Source organism: Oryzias latipes, chromosome 6 (assembly GCF_002234675.1).
Source record: "Oryzias latipes chromosome 6, ASM223467v1".
Taxonomy (NCBI): domain Eukaryota; kingdom Metazoa; phylum Chordata; class Actinopteri; order Beloniformes; family Adrianichthyidae; genus Oryzias; species Oryzias latipes.
Genome location: NC_019864.2, coordinates 23,889,852 through 23,916,107, shown reverse-complemented (window position 1 = coordinate 23,916,107; position 26,256 = coordinate 23,889,852). Strand labels below are relative to the sequence as shown.

The 26,256-nt window shown below is 38.0% G+C and overlaps 1 protein-coding gene across 4 annotated transcripts in view; it reads right to left on the bottom strand.

Annotated features, from left to right (window-relative positions):
• wt1 (Wilms' tumor suppressor 1) overlaps window positions 1-25,971 on the bottom strand; it is a 28,385-nt gene extending 2,414 nt beyond the window's left edge. The window contains exons 1-8 of one of the 4 annotated variants that reach the window (XM_011475847.3): window positions 25,179-25,971; window positions 23,028-23,150; window positions 21,108-21,210; window positions 13,633-13,716; window positions 5,035-5,134; window positions 2,579-2,723; window positions 617-706; window positions 190-273 (exon numbers count right to left, since the gene is read on the bottom strand). In XM_011475847.3, the coding sequence (XP_011474149.1) occupies window positions 190-273; window positions 617-706; window positions 2,579-2,723; window positions 5,035-5,134; window positions 13,633-13,716; window positions 21,108-21,210; window positions 23,028-23,150; window positions 25,179-25,635 (1,186 nt within the window). In that variant the 5' untranslated portion in view covers window positions 25,636-25,971. 4 annotated transcript variants of the gene reach the window in all.
• Between the last annotated feature and the right edge of the window lie 285 nt (window positions 25,972-26,256).

The following is a 26,256-nucleotide window of genomic DNA, read 5'->3' as shown; positions in this document are numbered from 1 at the left end:
CATTAAAATGACAAAAAAGAAAAAAAGAAAAATTAAGTCAGCAAGAACGGAAAATGAAACTGCAAATTGTAATGCTGATATAGGTAACATTAAATCTGATGTAATTACTTTGAGCAATATAAAATTGTATGAATTTACATAAAAATGCAGAAGAAATGGAAAAAATAAAAGTTTACGCACTTGTTTTACCTGTATGAGTCCGTGTGTGTGTCTTAAGGTGGTCAGACCGAGAGAACTTTCTCTGACACGTCTCGCATTCGAACGGTTTAACTCCTAAACACATGTACAGTAAGCATGCACACACATTCAACAAACAGGCAGATACAGAAAACACATGTTCATCGTCACACGCGCACACGAAAACACACAGAGGGAGATAGAAGAAAAACAGTAGAGCAAAGACCTGCAGGGAAGGAAGCCATGCCATCCACTGGCCAAGACTTATTATTTGTAAAATTCAGAGCAGTACTGAACACAATTTTCACTCTGAGCACTTAATTATCCAAAAGTAACTGTCATGCAAACAGCAAAGTGGAGCAGCAGGAGAAAGAGGAAAGATTATGGTAAAAGAAGGAATTAGAAAAAAGACAGGCAGACTGAGTTAAACTGATCAAACCTGTGTGCCTCCGCTGGTGTCTTTTGAGCTGGTCAGAGCGTGAAAAGCGGCGGCCACAGTCGGTGAACTCACACTGGTAAGGTTTCTCACCTATATGGAAGAAGTAACAGCTTCATTTTGATTTTCTAATAAAAAAAGCAAAAGCAAAACGAAAATTCTCCATAGGCTACGTTCACACCGGGCTCGGAAATGCGTGTTCAAGCAACCACTTTAAAGGTGTAAATATCCGAGCTTCAGGCTTCCTCTTGCGTTCGCACATCGCTGCGCAAGTCTGTTAAGTCCATTTTTGGGCTTTATGTACAAAATACGATGCCATTGAACATGCATGAAAAGTTCAACCAGTTGAACTTTGACCCATCGGGGACTTGGATTCAGTAGTGACACATCCTATTCAACTATTTGAAAATGGATCAAGAAGGAAAAATCCACGATAGCAGTTTGTGTACATGACACCAAGTCTTCCGTTAATCAGATTAGAGCTGTGATAGAAAAAGCCTGTTATATTTGTGAGATTTGCACTGCTTCAACATTTTGGACCAAACTACTGTGAATGCATGCGCTGGTATTGTGTAGCGGCAGTCCAGTGTGAGCACCTTGTGCTAAAAATGCGTTCAAGAATAACCATTTAGTGTATTCTTGAACGCACATCACATGCTGTATATCAGGGAAACAATAAAATAATGGAGGTATGGAAAATGGCTTTTCATCTTTTGGAACATCCTTATAAGCAGAACAAAACTGTTTGTTGTCTCTCTCTAACATCTGTGTAATTGCTAAAAATGCAACAAAATGCAACAAAATAAAGAACTCTGAGAATTCTGATTAATCTAAACCATTGACTGTATGGATCTGGACTGAGTGAGCCCTCCTCTCTCGTGTTCCAAACAGGAAGTATCTGCTGGATCCAAGAAGTCAAAATCCAGTGGACTTCCATTGAGTGGTAAAGAGCTTGATCTTGCTGATCCAAGTAATGTTGAAATTTGTTCCAAACCATCAAAAACTGCATTTTTGTGTCCTTTTTATTAATAAACAAGGATTTGAACAGTTTCTTTTCTGAAAAAAAGAAAGTAATTGTCTTTAGCAAGTATGTGGAGGTTGGTGGGGATTTAAAAACACAGCTACTATCTCAGTTAAAGCATTATATGTTTGCTATTTTTTACTTTGGTTTGAATTTTCTTTCTCTCTAAGGTGAAGGGCTGAGCAACAAATGTAGCTATGGCTAAAACTGGCAAAAATGTTTCAATAAGAAACCTGATCAATCAGCAGAGATTCAATCAATGAGTTTTTACCCAACTTCTGCAAGATGCAGAAGTTGGGTAAAACGCAATGTTGGTATGACGCAATGTTGGTATGACGTCAGTTCAGTGTTTTTCCAATAATGAATGATTACTGATTTATAAATTTTCTTTGCAGCTTATTGAGAAACATTCACTCAGGCCCAGACACAATGTTCAGGCATCAACACTAAAGCATCTTAGTAATGCTTTCAGAGATATCTTAGCAGATGCAAGGTCCAGACAGAGGAAGCAGGAAGTCTTCCCCTTGAAAGCAGAGAAAATCCAAAACATTATTATTATTATTATTATTATTATTTTATATCGTAATGCTTAGGAAACATGCCACAGAGACTGATTGTTGCTCCTTGGATGGAGCAAAAAAGCAACCATCAGCCCTGTTCATCATTGTTCCTGATAGGAGTCATGACAGCAAAAAAAAAAATTCCTAAAATAAATCTAAATCATCTATGGAGACTTTTTGTGTACATTTTGTCTTTTTAAGTCAGGTTAAATTTCAGTAGCACAGGGTAAAAACCTGTTGAAGGAAAAAAGACGCAAAACTGAAGGTAAGTGTCTCCTTGAGCAAATCCCTTCACATGATTCTCTTGATTTCATGAATCTGAAAGTCACCTTGCTAAATCATTAAGTGTTAACATTCTTCTTAAAATACAGTTAGTTGGTTCACCTGTGTGTTTGCGGCTGTGCATCTGCAAGTGAGACAGCTTGAAGTAGCGCTTGTTGCATCCTGGGTAGCCGCACATGAACGGTCGCTTCTCACTGCTTTCTGACCGAACTATTGCAGGAGCAATGCTGGGCACCCGTCGCACATCCTACACACACACGCACACACATTAAAATCAGTAAAGATGGAATAAACAAAGGCCTCCTAGAGACATCAATAACTGGAACCGTAACCTGTAATTCAGACTGCGGGCCGTAAAGTCTGCCCCGTGTGTTAATAAGGCATGTCATTTGTCTGATTGTGGGTTAACTTTAATAAAACAGTCCAATATTCATGAGATTGGAATTAGCTGTCAGATGACCCCAGACTGAATGCAGCCCAAAGGGAGCTGTTAGTCATGCCTTCTAGGCAGAGCGCCATCCCAGAGCCCCCACAGCTCCCTGCAGTCTTGGTCTGAGGACAAAGACAGGAAATGACCCCCATATTTGCATTTTAGCTAACATGTAAAGTCAAAGTTAATTTAACAATGTTATTCTCATATCTGGCAGGTTTTCCTCCCTTATCTCTACTTTCTTTCAAATGTTGCACCTTTCTCCTTCTTCCCCCATGTTGCCTGTATCTCATCTGTTTCCAGCCATCTGCTCCTAATTTCCTCACTGATTAGCATAATGATCACACAGTGTTCAGAGGTCAGCTTTGTTGCAGTTGGCACTCCTGAAGTTGCACTTGATGCAAACTGGAGAGCCACTGACCACAAATTCACAGAATAAAACCTTTAAATTTCAAATTTAAAGTGATCTAAATTTATGATAAGTTTTAAGTTCTAAAGCAGTTTAAATGTGAGATTAGGATTTTATTAAATGAAAATTGTTCATTTTTATCATTCAAAATATACTGACTGAATATATTTATGTTCTTTTGGTTTCTTTTAGAGAAAACTGAAGAAAAATCAAACCAGCGTTAAAATAAAGATAATCAAGGATATTTCATTTATTAACCCCAAATAAGGTCAGGGAAGACATGATAAATAAAACTGTGTTTAAGTTTAACACCATAAAAGAGAGCATAGATATTTTAAAATACCTCTCCTTAACTTTTATTATTTTATTATTTAAACTTAATTATCAATCCATCCATCCATCTTCCTCCGCTTATCCGGGACCGGGTCGCGGGGCAGCAGTCTAAGCAGAGATGCCCAGACCTCCCTCGCCCCAACTTAATTATTTTTTTTCAATGTATTCATTTGCTTGTTTTATTTTATTTTATTTGATGTACAGCACTTAGTGTACTAAATAAAGATTGATTTGATTCGATTCGATAACCTATCAAAGGAGAAGCTAAAGACTTCTGTGGAAATATATTTTAGATATTAAAATTTAAACCTATAGAAATTGAGCTCCATCTAGATTTATTGACAAAAATTAGAGCTGTAAGGAAAGGAAATAAACAAGAAAAACATATTAATCAGTTATTAAATTATCTAAATATTGTTATTGTTTGTCAATTTTTATGTTTATATATTCTCCTAAACTATTCAAACTTGTTTTATTTGTTCATGGTTTGTTTTCTAATTTCAAATATGTATTTTTCTTCATTTCAATTGCAGTCCTCTTTTATTTTGAAAGTCTTCCTGTTGTTGGACCTGCACCTACTTTAGTCTGTCTGAATCCTGTTTTTTTGCTGTGGAATATTTACATCTGATGGAAACAACCAATACTGTTACAAATAAGCTCTTTTTCAAGCTGCAGTTTTTCATCTGCTCCCGATTCACAATTTGAATAAAAAAATACTCAGAAATGCTATTTTAAGTTTTTTTTTTTTACTTATGTCCTCCAACATGAGAAAAGTACCATACAAATATGTTAAAAACTACAAAAACACAATTTCTATCAGAGCGGACCTTTGACTCAACAAATTGCCTTATATTTTAGCAGCTCTTAAATTATACTTTAAAAGGTCTAAGCGCTGGTTTTTATTCTTTTGTTCAGAGCCAGAGTTTGTAAAAAAGGAAAGGAACATGGTGACAAATGAAGCAGAGTCCTGACAGAAATGCCTCCGCAGCAGGTCTGGAGAATCTCCTGCTCCTTGTCCTTTAGAGCCGCTGACAGACAATAATTGAGATCTAATGATTTATTAACATGAAGATCCTCCTATGGAAGCTGTATCATGACAGCGTAGCCCCAAGTGAGTTTGCAAATGGAGCCGTGAAAAGCATGCCTTCTGTCTTTGTGTGCAGCACGTACGTGAAGGTTTTTGTGTGCACGTCGGTACTCTGGTACATCTCAGCATTTTGCTGATAAAGCCTGATTATTGCATTACTCACCATCACATGCTTTTCAGGCATGTGTGTGAGTCAGTGAAGAAGGTGTACAGTAAATGCGTTTGGGATCTATTTCACCCGACGGCGACCTCTCGAACTCGATTGTGCGTGTGTGCGGCAGCGGCAGCAACAGTCCCACCTGAATGCCTCGGAAGACTCCGTGAGTGTGTATGCGGTACTGGGTGCTGCAGCTGTACACCATCGGGGTGCTGGGGTCACTGTCATAGCCAGCTGCATGACTGCAAGACAGAAAGAAAGATGATGCGATAAAATTAACACTTTATAAAATAGGAATGTCTGGATTTTTAAATCATATTAGCCTCTAAGTGCAATAAAAACACACACAAAAATGCTTGGTTTTGAGAAAACTGCACATCGATTCCACAAATTAGAAGAACATTTTACAAAGATCGAGTATGAGCTGCTGTTAGTAAGATGGGGCCAGCAGGGCAACATTATTCAGACATGTTCACCTTGTCAGTTACAGCCCATAATGCAAATCACAGACCAGACATGACTTCTGCTGCACGTTGATAATTCTTCCTCCCTTTTTTTTGTCCGAGCTCAGTAAATTTCTTCTTTTTTTTAAGAAAACAGCTCACCTGGAAGATGAGGAGAAGATATATGCTAAGATGTATGTTCCATCATCCCAAAAGCCACAGAACATGAGGTTGGATTTTACACTTTATCGCCAAAGTGCTACTAATACATTTAACAATAAAATAAAGGTAAATATAATGTGAATTAAAAAAATGTATATGATTTACTGTAAGATCTAAATATAAAGAAAATGGTAATTTTAAATTCACTGATGGAAAAAAAAAGAATAAATTGTGAATTAAAATTCATAAAATACCATCAGAGGACCACAGAGCAAAACGTTCTTTGAGGCCTAAAAACATAAAGTGTGAATGCTCTCTCTGTGTCAGATCAACAAATAACAGTCTAGATTTCTCAGATGATGACCCTCAGTTGTCTGTAGCTCTATGACACAATGTCTGTGGTCCAGTAGACCCACTGCTGCTCCAGTCCTGGATGATTCTTTTGGTTCCATGATGATGAATTTCAAGATATGGAATAATTTAGCTCAGCCTTATGCTTTAGAACTTCATGTAACTGAGATAAGCTGGTCTGACTGTGATCTGAAAAGTCTAGGTTCCTGAAAGGAGTAAGAGAAGATGCTTCATCTCCTGCAAGCTGGACTCTTGCAAAGGTCTCGTCTTCTCTTCAGTAAAAAAAGCTCATTCAGCCCAATCTTTCAACCTAAACAACTCATTTTGTCAAAACTTCAAAGAAAAACATTTGAAATATTTTTGGATCAAATGTTAAAAATGAACATGAGGTTTCAGGAAAAAGAAAGCATGAAATGCTACTGCCAATCATCTTTAAGCTGCAAAAATGTCCAGTGTAAAAAACAAAACAGAGCAGAGATGAGAACAATTACTAGAGCTCATTTTTACTGCATGAAGACAAGCTTTTGATTGAAATAAAAAGATGCTCTACATATTTACCATCTTACTGAATCACTGCTTTTTGTGGTGTTAAACACACAAAAAATTGTGGTTAACGATAAAAATAAGAGCAACCTTTTGGATTTTCAGGCAATTTATCAAGTTTTTTTGTATCAAACATTAACTTCGGTGCATTGAATCACACTGTTCTCACCTTTTCACTTCCTGCATGTCAGAATCTTGACCAAATCGAACGATCATAATCTCTGACCTTTCTAAAAATGTAAGCAGGACAAACAAGCCAGACAGTTGCAGAAAAATCCCAATGAATCGTAGAGTTGAGATTTTATTGATCACCTGTGAGTCAAAAGGTCACACCCCGTTTACATGCAACTTGAATGTTGAACATGAGAGGTTTTTTATTATTATTTGGAATATGATGACAGAAATATACATTTTCTGAAATTGATAAAACACATATTTCAAAGAAAAAATATGCTTTATACTGTTTAACACTAAAAGTAAAATTTGAAATATTAATATTCACACTGTCACTAAATCCCAACATAGCATTTAATCCAGGACTCGGCTTCAACACCTGATTGGAAAAAGAGGGGTAGAATATTTTCTTATGTATTTAGAAATCAATTCAAAGTTTTTGAATTTTAAATACATTTTATTACTAAAATAATGTCTAATAATCTAGAACAAATAATTACAGTATTTTTCATTTAAACTATGTTTATTAATTTCTTTAAAAAAAATTTAAATTGATGAAACAAACATAAATCTAGGAAAATTTTAAAGAACTACTGGAAAAACAATGTTTTTTGACCAACACTTCAAAACTATGACCCTCTAATTCCTGTTTGATCACGGACATGATGGTATGAACAGCAAACCTCACTCTGACTCGAAGCGAAGAACAAAGCCGACCCTGTGTGACACAGCTGCCTCTTATATCTCCCCACGATAACACACAAAGAAACAGAACGCTCTTGTCTATGAAATGTGTTATATTTTAGCCTGTCGGAGCGAAGGAGGAGGACGGGAGGAGAAAGTTTGCATCCTGTGCTGCCACACTGAGCCTGAGCAGCGTTCAGCCCAGCTCTCATGAAGGTGCTCTTTGTCTGTGGAGATGTTCCCACAGACAGGAGCACAAACGCTGCAACAGTTTAAATTATACCGCATGCCTCTTTGCTTGCATATTTCCATTCACTGGATTTCTTGTAAGCTTTTTTGGTTAGTCTATCAGTTTGTTGCGAAATTTGCAGAATTTCATGTGTGAGTTTGGAAGCTTAAGGTAAGAAATAGCGATTCACGAATGAACACTTATCGCTTATCAATTCACGAATCTTACTATTTATGTTTGAATGGTTGCAACAAAGGTGTCTTTTTATTAGATGCACCGCCATCTAATAAACGCCATCATACCTTCATTTAGGACAGGAGATGAGAATCAGCAAAATATCCATAAAAACAAAGATTAAGAAAGAAAGAAAGGATGTTTATCACTTTAAACAAAATCAAAAGTTTTTCTGTCAACGTCCTTTAGCAGTAAACAAAACAGAAACGTCTGTTTTCTCCACATTTTTTCCATCCTCTAAGTTTAGTTGACTACAGTGTCAGTAGATCGATGACAAGAAGACAGTAAAGGAAGACGCATCAATGACTCAATAATAATTTCTCTGAAACAACTATAGAACCCTCACAGTCCTTTAACCCCTAACTACCCAACAAAGACTAAACTTTTTGGAAAATTATTTTTTCTCCATGCTGCTTATTGCCTTTGGGGAGTAATAGTCACAATCCGTGTTTCAAAAAAAAACATTATATCTAAAAGTACTCTACTGTTTGTTGGTTGAGCAAGCAGTTATAGAGGTAACCTAAACTCACAATTGTTTTACAAAAGACATGTTTTACAGACTTTTTTTCATTTTTTGAAGAAATTGATCACAAGATTTAGGCAATTCTTGATTTCATATTTGTATTTCTATTTTTAAATTATAGACTATTTTAAAAGTTTTTTTTCAGAACTTTTTTCAGTAGACTGGACTTATGTCTCATTTTTTTCATATAAGAAAAAATTGTTATGGTTTTACTTTGAAATAAAAAATCTTCACCAACACTTTCCTTTGAGCATTTATTTACTTCCGGTGACCGTATCACAGTCGTTTGTTTAGTAGTAATTTTCGGAAATATGTCGCAAATATCTGAGTATTCAGATACTTGTTACAGCCTTAGCAAGTGATCAACACAGACTCACAGAAGAGAGATGGCCATATTTTAAAAATTGGAAAATATTCTGAGATCATGTCTGCAACAAGTGCACAGTAACATGTGTGCAATAAAATACAACCTATACAGTACATGGACTTTGCGTGCATTTGTAAAGGCTTTCCTAAACAGTGTTTAAAGGCAAACCAGGAAGGTACCATTGGAGGTTTTTTTTAAGTAGATAGTTAAAATTGGTAACACTTTCTTTGGCTTTGGGGCTAAAATTTCAAATTTTCTTAATATTTGACTCACAGGATAGTCACACAACAATTTAAAAAAATCTTTTCAGTTTTTTTTTCCTGCTGAAAATTACATGTCAAATTGACTCTTTTAAAAAAATACAATTTAAAAACATTTACCCCTATCTCCTGATCCCTTAATTATTTTAGGTGTGTGGTTTCAGCCTTGGGAATGAACCTGAATGCTTCCCCACTCCCCTGCACTTCCTCTTCCTCACATCCTTCTCCTCAGCCGGTCCTTCCTTATCTCTGCTCAGTCCATCCTCCTCTTGTTTCTCTCTGCTCCCTTCCTCCTCATCCCCAAAACTCCCTCACACCTCCCTTCCACCTCCTTTCTGCACAGAGCTAAATTGAAGCTGAAACATCAAGATTAACCTTCACCTATAAAGCACTTTCAAACAAAAATAACACAGCTCTTTTCTATTTAAGTTGAGGTTGTCTTTGCACACAAAAAGCATCATATTTGTCATCCTTGCTTTGTGCACACACGCCTCCATCACACACACGATCACTAGTTAACCATGATGAATGACTTTTGGCTGAGAGAAGAAAGGCATTTGTGAGCTGACACAGACCAGCATGCAGCTCTGCAGGTCACAGTGACACATGGAAAAGTCAGTGCAGACTGAAAGCTTTAAGGTTTGTCCGAACTCTTCACTTACAAGTGATTACTTTCTGCAAAGACAGATTAAAACTGCCAAAGGAACGTTGCCAAACTCTCATTATACCTTTTTTCATAAAACAATTACAAAAGTTCTTTTCCAGAGCAGTTTTTAAACAGAATGCACATTTTGAAAAATGTAAAGACCTTTTTTTTTTTTTTTTTAAAGGCAAATGGTTTCATGTTTTACTTTTGTTGAACAATTTAAGCGCAGGGGTCATAGGTTTATGAAAACCATGAGGGAGATTAATTAGAAACCATAAGGCAATGTCAGCAAAATGTGATCTTCATTTTTGGAGTTTCTGTCAAGTTTTACTTCAAAAAAGATTAGAATAAATATGTTTATATGCTTACTACAGGCTTGTTTGATAGTCAAGAAGAATGTGCAGAAGGGGAGAAAGGAGGCTATGGCTGTAAAGTCTCTCTGAGAGAAGTAAGGCAGAGCATCACAGCGGAAAGGTGATGTTCAAGGTTTGTTTGCCCATTGCTACCCAATCTAAAAAAAAATTTAACTAAGAAAACCCTACAAAAAATGACAAACAACTTTAAGGTTTATCCAAATCTCTGCATTTCACTCAACTAAGCAAAGTTTTTCAAAGCTCGACTTTGCAAAAAGTCATCGAGATCGTCTAAGTGTTGCGATGAGCCTGCATGCAGAGTTTGATCAGAATCTGTCGTTTCATTAATGATTTTGCAGCCAGAAATTATGTACATCCCTAGAGTGGTTCAACTTGGTGCCTGTCAATTATAATTTTGGCTTGCATTTAACATTATTGCTGTATTTAGTACTAAATTGCACCCTAATCAAGGGTTTTCTAAAGTGTTAAAGAGAAGGAGATTAAACATGAACCATGAGAGTACACAGTTGTATTTAGCAAACGGTTTCCTGTTCCATCGTTCATCCTTGGTCTTGATGCTTTGTTTTCCATTAGCTACCCAGATCTGAAGGACACTTTTATTGCTGTTCGTCACCTTCGTCTTCATGGAAGAGACATGTCTGCTGGCAATTTGAACAAAAACAAAAGATTCCTGCTAAGTTTTCTTTTCTGGCAGGAGCTGCATCCCTGCTGGATTCAACCCACTCCTGAGTGGAGGAACTGATTAATGAACTAAACACAAGAAAAAAAAAATGCTGAGATGTTCCCGGGACGATAAAAAGCAGCTGTAGGCTGCCAAAGGTTTAAGATCCCTTTTTTTTGTGTGACTACGACAGTATGTCATCAGATGCACTAATCAATAATGAAACAGGCCAGCACTTTTTTTTCATAGAAATCAGTCCAAGAGAGAGAAAACTTAGACATGAGGAAGTTGTGAATTTGTGCTAATAAAAAAACGCTGTCATCACTAAAGATGCAAGCAATGGCAGCCGACAAAAACCACGACCTGCTATGATTTCCACTTTGATCCTCTTTTGATCTGTTGTAAAAGCGTTCCCAGTGGTATTTTAATTATGATCCTGCTGTTGGAATAAAAAAATGTGCTGTTTTCTTGAAAATAGTTTCTGCAGAGCGGAAGTAGTTTGGTAGAAATCCGCCTCTGAGTTGCGGGCGGGGCTGTTGGTGCTGAGCAACCAAGCCTCCCCTCCTCGTTGCTGAGAGCTGGGAGCTTGTGGCCCGCACAGCACATTTTCTGTTGCAAATAAAATCTTTTTTTAAACTGCTTTTTAGGTGTCTACTCTTGATTCACAAAGATTTGAATAAAGAAATACTCAGTAATGAAGTTTTGAGCTTAATTTTCTTAATGTATGTCTTCTATCACGAGAAAAATGTCACAAGAACATGTTAAAAAACAGTAAAAGCATCATTTTCATTGGAGTGGGCGTTAAGTTTTGGTTGTGAGCACAGTACATCCTAAAAATAACATGAAGTGATGAAATCTAAGACATAAAAAGACTGACAGTGCAGTCTCAAACTTGAATATTAATTTAATAAAATTTGCAACTTACTCAAAGGGCCTCTACCATGCTATTCTTAAGCCTTCTATAGTAAACAACATCTGTGTATATGATAATATATTACCTTTGGCACTCTAAAGAACAAATTCAATATTGGTTATTTTCCTGATGACTTGATCTTTGAGGGACCGCCTTTCTCTCTGTGTGGATATCGCCCATTTTCTGACATCATCCTAGAGCCGGCTTTTGCAGTGTGTCTGCATCTCGCCCACGAAAACAAACAAAATCCAAACTTTTGCAAAGATGGATGTACATTTGTGCATATAAAAGAAAGGTGTTATGCCAATCACAGCTAGCTCCACGGACAAAGTGGGTGTTTGTTTTATCCCGGGGACGGTGCTGGCAGCACAGACTCCTCCTGGAAGGGGCTGTTCTCATTTATCACAATAAGAGAACCCACTTGTTTTCATGGGTTGAGAGGGGCTGGAGCTCAGAGTGCAGATTTTTAGAGGAATACTCAGAAATGTGTGAACGGATCAAAGGCTACGTTCACACTGCTGGGCTTAATGCTCAATTCAGATTTTTTTTTTGGAAAAAATTAGATTTTTTGCAAGGCCATTCACATTTCCAATTAAATGTGAACTTTTGTGATCTCCTGTGAGACCGTGAAATGACCCAGAAGTGACCCGCTTGTGCAGAAGAGTACTCAACGGTGAACGACGTCACTCGTTCTTTGCGGAAGTAGCTAACGTTAACATTAGATGTCAACAACAGTGTTGTCAACAGCGGAGCTGTTATGGCAATATTAAATTCATTTTCACAAAGGAGCAAGCACAATTACAATCTTCTCATTTTAAGAAGGCATTGGCGCCAGGATCATCTGGACCCACTGTTGTGGAATGGGGATGTGTATGTGCCGCGTGTGTGTGTGTAAGAGAGAGGAGAGAGCGCGTGCAGTGCAGGAGGGAGTGACAGGGGGGCAGCGGAAGTGTGTTGGGGGCGCGCATTCATGTTGTGTGTTACGGAGGAGGGAGAACGGTAATAAAAGAAGGCTTCCCCCAGAATAAATGCTATTGACTCTTTATTAACCCGCTCTGGAGAATCTGAGGGTCTGAATGGGGAAGTGAACCCTGAAGGACGATCCGCCTTCGGCCCTGGAGAAGGTCTCCCCCGCGCTTCTGACCACAGTCGGAAAGGAACAAAAAGTCATCACGGGAATGGTTCAACACCACGCTCGGCCATTTTGCTGGAAATGTTTTCAAAAAACGCCCGGTTGCGATAAGAGCCCTTGAGTTTGGCCTGATTAGAGCTGACACCCCAAATATGAATCCAATCTGTGACCTCGCTTCCCTTCCACTGACTGGTCTCAGCAGCATCGTCCGCCATGGTTGTTGTTTATGTTCTCGTTCCAGGCTACTTCAACGTAGAAGTATGACTTTTGTAGACCACAGTGGCCTGGGTCGCATTTGAAAAGATCGGATCTGTGTCGTTCAGACTGTCATGAAAAGATCAGAGACAGGTCGCATAGGGGGAAAAAAAAATCGGAATTGGGTCGTTTCAGCCTGCAGTGTGAACGTAGCCAAAATACCACTTTGCGGTTTGTTTTCGTGAGGAATGAACATTTTTATGGATTTCCATATCCAAGCTCAAAAATTTGATTTAAGATGATATAGGCCCTTTAAATGACAAACAATTCATTTTCAACCCTGCTCACAGTTTACCTTTTAGAGGGTAAGCAACACAACTGTAATTGCTTGTTTCTTGTTTTTCCTGAGATGGGAGCGAATGTCCTGGATGTCACAAGACCTAAACCAGTCCTTTCTGGGTTCTAGGTTCTGGGTTCATCCCTAGTATGTAAGGTAAAAGCGGGAAAAATGCAAAAGTATGAAAAAGTGCTGATTATGCACAGAATAATGGAGCTGAAACTTGTATTAGTTCCACGTATTGATCAAAATTGTTTTGAGTTTGGAACATCCTGCTTCTTTCTGTTCCACCTGGATCTCTCATGATATGCTTGCCATCAGAGATGTTTTGATTTCATACGTCTGCTATCGTTTAACATCAGAGTAACACCCCTGAAGCTGTGGAGTTGACTAAACTTGCATCAGAATCGCTGCGTCTTTTTATTTATTTTTTAATAATCTGTCAATTCTCTTCTTTTTATAATCAGGACTTATTCCTGCTGTTTAAAGGAGAGTGACAGGCAAGTTCCTACCTCTTTATGGTGGATGCCAGTGTATTGACAGGATTCCATGCCACACACTCCAACTGAGAGGTCATTTGATATAAATTTTCTCCGCTGTGGAGGAAAGACAAAATGTAGAAGAAAAGCCCATCAGCTGTGCGGTGGAAGCTGTTTTGAGCTAAAGGGTTAGCTGTGTTGTTCCCCGCCGAAACACAGTGATAAAAAAAACGCACAAACTCCCTTAAAGCTCCGCAAAACCCACTTAAGAGTCAATTATCGTAAACCACTCCCTTCATCAGAGCTGCCATGTGATTCAACACATTGATGCAAACATCTGCACTCTCTCTTTCTGACACACAAAAACACACACACTAGATTTACAACAACCCCCCCCCCCCACACACACACACACACACACACACCTCTGCCCCCTATCTAACCACCTGCAGTCTGGTCAGGGTTGATGTGGTGCCTGGTACACCGCTCGTTACACACCTATTATTTTACAGTGTACCAGATGCCAACGGCCAGAACATTTCCTGATGAATTACTTGCTGGCATGAAAGCCAAGAGCAAGATTTAAAGTAAAGAATGATAAACATTCCTCACATTAATACATGTCAACTTTCTTTATGTGGCTGATTGATTTAGATTTCATCTATTTGGAGAAAAATGTCTGTTTTTTGGGTTGACATATTAGAAGACACCATCCATGCAGCATCAATTCCTTCATTTATTTACACTAAAGCACATATTGATCATGAAGGACAAAGGGTGAAGAGTTTAAAGACCCACTCCGATCATCTTTTCATCTATGTGTTCCCAGTGGTATTTTATATCATGGTTGTACCATTTTTAGCCAAAATCAAAAATTCTGTGTCCCTTCATAATACATAGTTTCTGCAGAGTGGTAGTATTTTATGTGAAACTTGCCTCTAACATGAGGGCGGGACTATCATCGGATTTTCTATGTCACCAATAAAATCTTTTACAATCTGCCTTTTTTGTCTGCTCCCGATTTAAACAATTTGAATAGGAAAATACTCAGAAATGCAATTTTAAAGGTTAATATTCTTAATATATGTCTTCCATCATCAGAAAAATAGATGTGAAATAAACACCAGAAACAGAATTTTCATATGAGTGAGTCTTTAAAATCTTCTGTCAGATAGACAAAACATATTTTAAGAAATATCAAAAATCTCCAAAAATGCATGTGCTTCCTACATTCAATCTTAGATTTTTTTTTAAAGGTTCGATCTATCCTTACAGTTTTCAGCATTCAAAGTAACCTTGGACAAAGTGTGTAACTCACTTATGACATAAGGAATGCTATGAAATGTTAACCCAACTGGTAAAAGTATAAAAATAAAGATTTAATCAAAACCAAACAGGAGCGAGGAAAACAGTTTCAGGATTTGCGTTAAGGTCAAAAAAGATCCATGAAAGAAAGAAGCTAAAAAATAACAAAAAGGAAGCTTATGCAGCTTTAAATATAGCTGGAGATGAATTTTAAGTATTGAAGCCAAATGAAGCAACATGTGTGTCAAAGTGGGCTACTGCTGGTTCAGTTTCTACTACAACACTAATAAAGCTGCACAACAATCATGCAAGAGCAGCACTGAGAGGAAGCATGTCACCGTTTACTCTCGTTTGCATTTGCTCTGTCGAAAAAGACTGGCCAACACAACACAAAGACACAACTCAAGTTTGACAAACTTACTGGATTATCCACACAACATTTGGACAAATATTCTGTGGACTAACAAAACAAAAGAGGGACGTTTTGTAAGGTGTGATGTGCTAAAAAAAAAAAAAAAAAAACCCACAGCAGAACAGCAGCTAAACTTGTTGGTGGGTAAAGCTTGCACAATAAATCGAAATTTATCGTCATCCCGATATCTGCCAGTACTTGAAACGTGATGAATGGTTATTTCAAATGGTTCTCCATGGCAGCTTGAAGTGTTAAAATATCCTCATAACGTTGCTTTTTTCTGTTACAGGCAAACTTTTTTTTAAACTCATTTAAACTGATCTAATTAAGCAGACAATTTCCTTTAGTAATTGATGTCAAAATTAAAATGTGAACTAAAGTCAAACACACACTGTCTGAACAGCAGCCCAAAACCAAACAGAAAATGCTGGAGAATGTGTTTCCTTTAATGGCTACATAGGGGTTGGTTTAAAAATGTACACTAAAAACAACTAAAATTAAATCAAGAATCAAAAGGAAAAATATTTCAAAGGAATTTAACCTTGATCCATAATTTAGCAGGATCTATGCATCTGCTGAATCTCAGCCAATTTCTTAAAATTAGAATAAAAGATTAAATCGTCAAAACAGAAAGTGGCAATTGTTTTAATATTTTTGTTGTGATTTTCGTATTTAGCTGAAGAAACTTACAAACCTGTGAAACATGAGATGAATTTAATCGACTGTTTATGTTTCTTTTAATCAAGTTGTAAATAATGTGGGTTAACATTTAGGCTGTTGTGAAATTAACAATCTAAAAACTGAAGAGAATCCTAGCTGCGGAGATTATTCTTGGGCATTCAGACGTTTACACTCAGAAGATACATATTTGAAAAGCAAAAAAGTGAGCTGAAAGCTCGTCCTTCACTTCTCTGCTTTGATAGAAGCCAGAGTTGTCTCTTTTTCTCTGTGTGCAGATTATTTGGACTCCAGCTTGTTTTCACTTCATGTTGTTCCAGCGGGTCGAGCTGACGGCCTGCAGAGTAAATACAGGCCTGATGGTACCAGGCTACAAGATTAGACAACCGACTGCTCATATGAGCCTTTCCAGCTTTGTGTGTGTGTGTCTGTAAGTGAGTGAGGATATCACTTGTGTTTATGGCAAAGATGACCCTCAGAGCCAGAGCCAGGACAGTCTACCCCATCCCTCTTTTTTAATCCCACACACACACCTTGTGTTCTTACGGAAAAGTCTGGATCAGCGGCATGACAGGAATGTTTCATTTAGAGGCAAAACAACAAGCAAACATTCTGCAGCGCATGTACAGATTCAGAATGCTTCCTTAAATGTATCCTTGGTTAAAACTGAGCTTTTCAGAACGTGTTTGAGCCACCGGCAGGGCGTGGTGCTGTGTAACGAGGCCGTTCTACTCCCACAGACAAACGGAGGAACATTTACTGCGAGATTATCAGCCGCACTCTTTTTCCTACCAAATTGGTTCTGTGTACAACAGGTATCTCTGCAGCTGCAGCTTGAGTCATCAGTGACATCTTTTTTAACCAAATGTTTTAGGAAACATACCGGTACATCTAAAACGCCTTAACAGTCATCAGGATTTTTTAAACATCTGTTTTTGTTCACCAAGAAAGAATTATGACAATCTTTTAAACCGCTTTTTAGTCCATTTTTTTTAGTTTTGTACTACACTCAGGTTTAATTCACTTTGTTTTAATGATGATCCCGTTCTTTTTTGTCGCAGCTGCTCCAGGTCAGTCTGTTACCCTCAACACTACAAAAACAAGTAAAAAATTTCTAAACCATTTCCTTAAATAAGCCCAAAAATTTGCCAGTGGGGTAAATAAAACGGTTTTATGTTTTTAAGGAAAAAAAATGTAGTCTATTGAAAAACTCTTAAAACGATTATTTTTCTTACAGGACAGAAAGTAAGACAGTTTTCTTGAAACAAGCGCCTATTTACTTTCTTAAAAGGGCGTGTCAAAACAACACCAGAATGACGTGCTGTGCTTCACAATCATTTGGGACAGTTAACTTATTAAAACATTATATGTTGGTTCTCAGTTTTGAACGTTGGGAACAACACTTTTTACTTGTTACATTGGTACAGCAGAGGCCTGCTGCTAGGCGGTTACGGGCAAGGAAGCGTGCCGTTTGTGCTTTAACTCAGAGGATGCTAGCAACTGCAGTGACGAGGACACGTCAGGTATGATGGCACGCTAAGTGTTTATGACATATAGATTGTCAGGAAAACAGTGAGAAGCAATGTGTGTCACGTTAAAAATTGTTTTAATAAGCCTCCATTCTCATCGTTCTGATGTTATGGCATCGGTTTAAGATAATTCTGTTAAGGAACTACAGGGTAGCTGTAAGGGTGACAGCAGCGTAAGAAGTGTTTTCAGCTGTGTTAAAATAAACGTTTTAACGAATAAAAGTTGGATCCTTTTTTCTGTCTGATAACACAACAATCGCTGATTTACATTTGTCCGAGTCTTATCTGTTGCTCAATTCATACTCTGTTTACATTGGCTACAGTGGCCGTTTTGGTCCGGTTTTTCTGCTCCGAGGAGAAAACTCTGAACAAATCAGATCTCAGTCTGATTGGAAGCTAACCGAGACCACCGCCAAAGATGGGTCAGAGAGATGTTCCCGGTCCTGGACCAGGGTCCGCATGGGTTTATTCAGACTGAATATACCCTCAGCTTTTGCAGTGAATCTATTTTAAGTTTTGAAGTTATTCAGTGTAGATCCTCTCTTTTATCTCAAGTTTTAGTCACGTTTTAATTATGTAACATTAAAATTTAATTTTCGTAATGTTTAGATTGTATTTTTATTTATTAAAGGCGGCAAGTGGCTTAGGCGGTAGAGCAGGTCATCCAGCAACTAAAGGGTTGGCAGTTCAATCCCCGTTCTCCCCAGCCAGCTGTCATCTCCCAAGCGCAGCTCGTCTGCAGCTCACCGCTCCCTCAGGAGATGGGTCAAATGCGAAGAAAAATTTCCCCATTGCAGGATTAATAAAGTAAACTGTAAAGTCTCACTTCATTTTTTCACAAGCATCTAATTCATTTCGGTACTTCAATAAGATTCTTTTTAAACGGCGGAGGTCCCTAAAGTTTTGATCAAAAAATGCTTATGTACTGTACATATGTGATTGTTAAGTTTCTGAGTTGTGTTAATATATTTTGAGTCAGCTTCTGAAGAGTGTTAAGAATAGTTGGATTGTTAGATAATCCCATGAAAATGAAGACACAAAGAACACAAGCCCCTCGTCCAGGGACCAGCAACCTGACCTTCGGGAGTCACATGGGACTCTCATTCACCGCTTCATTGTGGCTCTTTGGTTTAAAAAGCAAACAATTTGAATAAATATGGGGTTTGTAGTTATTTAAGCTTGTTTTTAGTTCCGTTTTTAAATATGTGTTTAGATTTTTAACACATTTTTAACTCATCTTTTTACCATAATTTTACTCAAATAACTGATTGTAAAAGGTTTCTTTCTTTACTTTCTTGCATCTTTAATTTAAGTAAATATGCTGCAGCGAAGGTATTTTATTTGACACAGGGTGTATTTTATTTTGAAAGGAACTTCAATTCAATTCAATTTTATTTATGTATCCCAATATTTGTAACAATAGTCATCTCAATGGGCTTGATACCAGTAATTGTGTAATACACATGAATCATAAAAAACACAAAGTCATAGAATTCAATAGCTAATTGCTAAACTAAACTAAACTTGTATGCTCTGCTGTCACAGTAAAACAAGTTAAAATGTTTATACTCTATATAAAAAAATAAAACTGTTATAATTTATTTATTCGTATTATTTAAAAGCTACATTTTATCGATGAATGGTTTAATGGCCACAAAAATGTGCTTATTTTGCGGCTCTCGCTGGATTTTGGTCCATAAAAACTGGCCTAAATGGCTCCTTTAGTGACCTAGCCAGTTGTCATGACAAGATACCAAACAACAAAACTGGGCATTTGAAAATGTTTGACATTCTATGTTAAATATAAAATGATCACAATCATGCACAAAGTCCAAAGAAGTTTGTTTCCCACCTAATCAAGAACCAGTTATCAATGAGAGGAGTCCAGTGTGAAATCAGAGGAAAGTGCTGTTCTGAAACTACTGTGCAATTTTACAAAAAGAATAGATCATTTTTTCAGTTAATCTTTGTAATATATTGTTGTCAAAATACAATTTGTAGCTGTGCGCTTTTTGTTAGTTGGCAAAATGTGAGTTATTTCAGCAAATACCTTCTGTTCAATGTTCATTGTTGTGGCATTTTATCAGTAGGTAATTGAAACCCGGATTACCCCACAAATGTGACAAGAGGCTTAAAATAACCAAAACCAACAACTATTGTTTTCAGAACACTTTTTTGTCCTACATGCTCACTTATAATTTTAGGGTAAGACTCAATTTTGGTTGAAAAAAGTATGTGGTAAAACAAACAAATGGTCATCAGGTTGTGTTGATATTTACAAAGAAACAGAGAAGAAACGGGAAACTTTATTTATGCACAAACGCTGCTGCAAATATACCACAAAACAGAAATAAGAAAGTCTATGTCAGACTTTTTAAAATAATTTAAAACCAATATAAAAAAACAAGCCTCCATAAATATTTGCACCTACAAGATCTTATAAATCTTAATTCTTGCAGTGCAGCTTGAATAAAACCACCAGTCAACCAACAAATTATCGGGTTTACAGTCCAAAATAAATGTTTTCTGTTTAAAGGTGGAAGCTCGTCCTCACATTTTGTACAATTAGAGACATTTGTGGTACTTTTCTACTAACAGATATCTAAATAAATGGGTTTTTGTTCTAGCAAGCAGGAATCCTGAGAGAATGGAAAAAGCAGAGATTTTGCAAGCGAGGCATCAGAAAGTTTTTCAGTCAGCATTTGGCCGACAGGGTCAGACATGCGGTTTTTCTCAGCAGACTGCAGTTTCTCAATGGAAATATCTCTAATGTCTATGAAAAATGCCCTTACGTGATTTAAGGCTCCTGTATTTCCTTCAATCACTTCTTTTAACATTTTTTTATTAGTTGTATTTAAAGTTGAGCAGATACAGTAAGTATGATTACTCCTAAAAAAAAAACAATTAAAATACATTAAAACTGCCATAAAGGGCAGCAAACAGTTATTAATTTGGAGCCAGAACATCCTGTACCAGAGTCACAGAAAAACTTCAAAGGAGATTCTAATTTGTGCAAAAGATTCCACCTCTGCAGTTCAAAAGTTGGACAACTTTTCTGTCCTTGAGCAAAATATCACAATGTTCCACAACTCAGGAAATCCACTAGAGAGTAAAATAAATAGAATTAGCTCGCTTCAGTTCATGAGACTGGAATTATTTCTTCTAAATCCTCTTTCTCAGAACTTCCTGTCACCGTTTCCAACTTCCTTCAGTGGCTCCATGGACCTCATGGTGTTGCAGAAATGCGTTATGGGTAAAATCTATATATATATATATTTTTTTTATTAGTTATGAAAATGTAACAAATCTCTGATTTTCTTGAAGATGTGTAACAAGTCCAAAAAGCTCGACCAAATGGAAACAGTGTGAAACCATAAAATACAGTCAAAACTATGCTAAAGATGAACATCCTGTTCAGAACTGCATCCTGCAGCTTCTCTCTTTGACCAGAAACAATCAACAATAGTCTCTGAGATGCTTCCAGCTTTAAATGCTCCCTTTCTTTTTTCTCATCTGCACAAAAATAGATTTTAGTGCAGATGAGAGTTGCTGGATGACGTGCCGTGCTGGTGTTTGTGTGGTACCTGTTGTAGGGGTTTCTCAGCAGTAGAGCCTGGCTGCTTGTGCAGCTGTCTGAAGGTGTGTGGCATCCATACACCGGAGGAGGCACAGGATACTGCTGCTCACCTGTCAAACATACACGCACAATCCCTTCAACAAATACATCCCTGTATTTACAAACCGGTTATTGCAGCTGGAAATTTACCTTCGTCAAACGGCCAGAAAAGAATATTTACTAACAGCATGTGCAGACGACGGACCAGAGAGATCAGAGTGGATGAAAGCAGAGGAGGGGACTGGGGGAGTTTGGAAGTCAGGATGTGGCTAATTTATACCTCCGACAGGCAAGGCCAGCGCAGAGATGTCAGAATAAGAGACACGATGCTCCCCATGGGCGAGCGGAGCACACACAGCCGAGCAAGTACACAACGTTTCAGCATTTGTTTGCTGTGAAAGGGGATCATTGGGGATGAAAACAGCTATAAATACACAATCTGGATAAGTCCATTTGTTTGACTATTTTTCTAAAGAATTACAAAAATGGCAAGACATGAAAACTAATTAGAGTGGTGCTTCTCTGGATGTTTCTGTTCTGAAGCCCCAAAAAAGTAAAAATCTGCAGATTAATGCTAAAGATACAAACCACATAGATTCAGGTTTGGAGCTTCACTCCTTTTTTGCAAGTCTTGCACAAAACAAAACAAAAAATAGCACCAATTACATTCTTAACATGAAAACAATGGTGCAAAAACTGCAATGCAGCTGAAATTAAATGAAGAAATGATCAGGTGGGAACTTATCCAAGGATAAGTTTATGACGCAAAGTGAACGTAAATGGGGAAGACATATGGAGGGATGTATTCCCAATTAGCAGAAAAAAGTAACCTTTAACAGTAACTTAAAAAAGCACAGAAGCAGAAAGTCAGTTTTGTGTATTAAACTCCTCAATTTATTCTCATATCAGCAACACAAAACTTGATCCCACAAAACTCAACTTGAATTTAAAAAAAGCTGGGCCAACAAAAGATTAGTAAAAATAATAATAAGTACAGTAAAGTCGTGGTCAACAATGTAAAACAAAAAAAACCAAATATATACTATTAAAGTACTTTAAAGTGCTGCAAAATGGCACCTAAGGTTTTTGCAATTAGGGTTAGAGTTAGATTTTTTTGACTTTTTTTGTACTGAAGATAGTATAGTGGGATTTTTAAAATATGTTTTTACCATCAATACTTGGTAATTTATGGTGCTACTATCACACATTTATAGCGGTACATTAATGCATAATATAATAGTAAATTATTTTATTTAAAAAAAATCAGCAATTCCATTCATTTCTTTTGAACAGATTTCTATCAGTCACTATTTTTTTATTTCTTCCCAGAAAAAAAAGCTTAAATTCACAAAACCTGCTACCAAATAACCATGAAAATCCACATAAGCTGAAAGGTATACTTACTTATGAATAAGGTGCTGTAAATAAAAGAAAACTGACCATTTTAGCTTTTTTTTTGTTTTCTTGCTTGCTTGATTAATTTTGAATTTCTCTCGACTGTACACTGTAATACTAAACAGCATTTTTACCAAAATTAATTTTAATTCTCATTTATGATCAAAACAAAGCAACCTCAATTTAAATCTCAAAATATTTAGAAGAAAATAAACTTTCCTTGAATTTTTTCTCTTATGTTTGGATAACTTACATCAAACTAATAAGATACAATTTAACATGAGAGACTCTTATCTGGAAAATAACTGTCTTTATTCCATTTATACCAAATTAAAAGTGAGTTTAATTAAACATTATTGTGAAGTGATGTGGAGTCGATTAGATCTTTCAAACGCTCACCTGGATCAGCTCAAGCAGGAATATAGACAGACTCCACCTGAGGTTTTGCACGCTAAACACCTTGATAGACTCACTGACGTGTGTGTCAACGTACCCATTGTGTTCTGCTGAGCCAAAGCGTCTTCATGTTTGAAGGAGTGGCCGGAGAACTGCGAGCTGTGGTGCGTGGGAGTGTGGCCGTAATTACCGGCTCCATCGAATCCGACTGTGCTGTAACCTGCAACACAGAAAAGAGGCGCCGTCATTACGCACACCAGAGACGGGAGGGTTCTAACCCTACTCCTTCAAATATTGTTTGAGTTCATGAATCACACTGTCCTAAAGTAAACGGTTGGGTTTCTATACCAAAAATGCAACAAAATGCTAAGATTTGTGAATTTTTGTTTGCTTTTGCAACTTTCCATTTGTTTGTCCTTTTTAATTCCAATCCTCTTTGCAAGCATTTTTTTTTTTATTCTGTGCGCAAATACCTATTTTTCATCTATTTATAAAAGTATTATTTTGTATTGCACTGCCACTGATGCGTCTTCCTAAAAGGTTTTCAACTCTGTGTACGGAGACCTGTGTGACGCCCTGGATCAGACCTGACTCATGACTTCAGCTGACCTTAGGGGCACTGCAAGCCCTCATAAATCACTCACGTGCACGAGCAAACACACACGATCACACTATCTCTGGCAGGCATGCTTCATTAATTTAAACGCAGCACTTTCACTGACTTTACTCTGACTTGGTGGGTGAGTCGAGACGGGAGGGTAAGGAGAGGGAACCTCATTAAACATCTCCATTTGTCATCCACTCACCCCTGACACTACGTGTGTGTGTGTGTGTGTGCATGTGTATGAGCATATTCTGATCCATGACGTCCGGCTCTGAGGCGACAAATCGGGAAGCCGGTTTGTGTTCAACTACCCAAAAACAGGGGAATTCCCCACAGAAAACCCCTTTAGAGTAGTCAAAAATAACATTTTTGTCATTATTTTCTTTCATTCCAGAACATTATGCCACTACTGTTACGCATTTTAATCTTGAGCGGTCCCTGAGTGACCCCGCTGTGATATCAGCCCCACAGAGCGACCCGGGTCCTGCAGTGGATTTTGTTTGTCTGTGCTCGTCCAGCCACAGCAGGGAGCCGATAAACCAGGTTAGAGGTCGGCTCAGTTCTTTGATAGTTCTGTTATTCCTAAATCATCTGCTTGATAAGCATGTTATTACTAATTAATCTGCAAGGTAATCGCTAACAGATTCATTATCTTGCTTGAGAAAAAAAAACCAGCTGACGAAATTTAGTGGATGTTGACGACACTTTTCACTGATGCTGCACATTAATCCCATTACTTGACGCCTACATTTATTTACAGCTTTGAAAAAAAAAAATCGTTTAAATTTTTGCTTTTAAGTAGTTAAGGTAATTTTGGAGCCAAAATGGTTTGGTGCATATTTGCACCAAAAAGGTGTTAAATAGGGGTTACATTTAAAAAATAAATGTGTTAAATAAAAATCATTTTTAGACAGGTTTAAAGTGAAATACAGTTTCTGTTGTGAGTTTTTCTCCTCTCCTCACTTTTTTTGGAAGGCACCGTCTATTCTATTCATGTATTTATTTATTAGTTTATCTGTCAGGGACATTACATCTTAAAATGTTTGTCTTTGGCTTTTTTTCATCTGAACAGGTGGAAAATTTGCCTCTCTGAAAGAAAAACCTCAACTTACGTTCAATTATTTTCCTTAATTGTCATTATGAGTTTAACCATTTTATTAAAAATATACGACAAATAAAATTTTATGCTGAACTCCCTTTTTCTTGACATAGATTGAGAGTGTTGATCATCGTGCTCTGAAAATTAACTTCATGACATAAACAAACCAAACTTGTGTTATTGCACCTCTGATAAAGAAAATGTTGGTTCATGCAAAAAGTTCTCCTGACTCAGAGTTAAACCATCAGAGTTTCATTTCCGTAAGGATCACCTGCATTGAGGCCACTTTGGGTTTAAACATTAACAAAGAGGGAGCTTTGATCGCAGCCCCCTCCTCAAAGATGTTTTGAAAGGCGTCTTGAGGGCGGAAGGCCTTAAAAAAGGAACAAACAAAAAAAACATCCAGGTACTGAACGCATCAGACAAATCTAAATTCCACTTTTTCACATTAGGCTAAACTGGGAAAAACTGGGGGTTAAAAAGGGGGGTATACTGGTGTTTCACCAATTTCAAATAGGGGGTCTACCCCCCTCCTGCATGCATACCTGTCTGGTTGCGAGCCGGCGGCTGAGTGTCCATGCAGTTGGTCAGATATGGTGGGTTACTGAACATCCTGCTGGGGGGCTGATGGTGGTGTGGTGCTGCCACAGGTGGAGGCTGGCTGGGAGCTGTGGGTGGAGGAGGGGGTGCTCCGAATGCTGCTCCATACCTGCAAGCTCCGGTGCCTGTGAACTGTCCCGAGAAGTGCACAGTGAAGGCGCTGAGGCCACAGTGGGGGTCGGAGTCAAGGTGGTGTGGGTCACTGGCGGCCCCCCAACTGGGTTCCTGTTTGATGAAGGAGTGCGGTGCGGCCAGGGAGGAGTAAGGTGAGGCAGCAGGGTGGAAGTCCAGGACAGGAGCCCACTGAGGGGCTGTACTGACAGGCAGGGCTGGGCAGCCGGGGCTGGGGCCCGCCGGGACTGGGGGCAGCAGGGAGTTCAGGTCACGAACATCTGAACCCATTGTGGTCCAGGGGGGTGGAGATGAAAATAAGAAGGCAATTTTAACTTTTCAGATGTTCTCCACCTTTGAAAACAAGCAGCAAAGGGAGCGCCTCTTGAGTTCCAGGAGTCTTCTAGATCATCTGATGCAACAACAGTTTCCCCCACGAGCTCCTCAGGTCTGACAAAAGTTCATGATGACAAGTCGCTGCCGTTTCTCAGAAAGAAAAAACCAAACGCTTCACAGAAAATGACCTCCTGCTTCCATCCAGACCGTCTCACCTCATATGGAGTCCATTCAGGGGAGAGATGCGTCTCTGCTCAGAATGCTCTGTGTGAATGGAGGAAGACAAGCGAGGAGGAGTAGCCCTTTTTCCCTCCACTCTCAGTCTGTGGGCGTGCATGTGTGCGTGTGCACGTGAGTAAAGAGAGGAGGAGGTGGAGTCAGGAGGTGATGAGGGACAGAACTCTCGTACCTCATTCATTACTGCTGAGCAGTCTTACAAACACACACAATATCAACATAAAAGAGATCACATTAGCATAAATGATTATGATATTTCGAATAATTAGAAATTTTAATTGATCAAGAAAACAAAAACTTCAACACAACTTGGTATGCTTGGAATTTAAGAATGTTTAC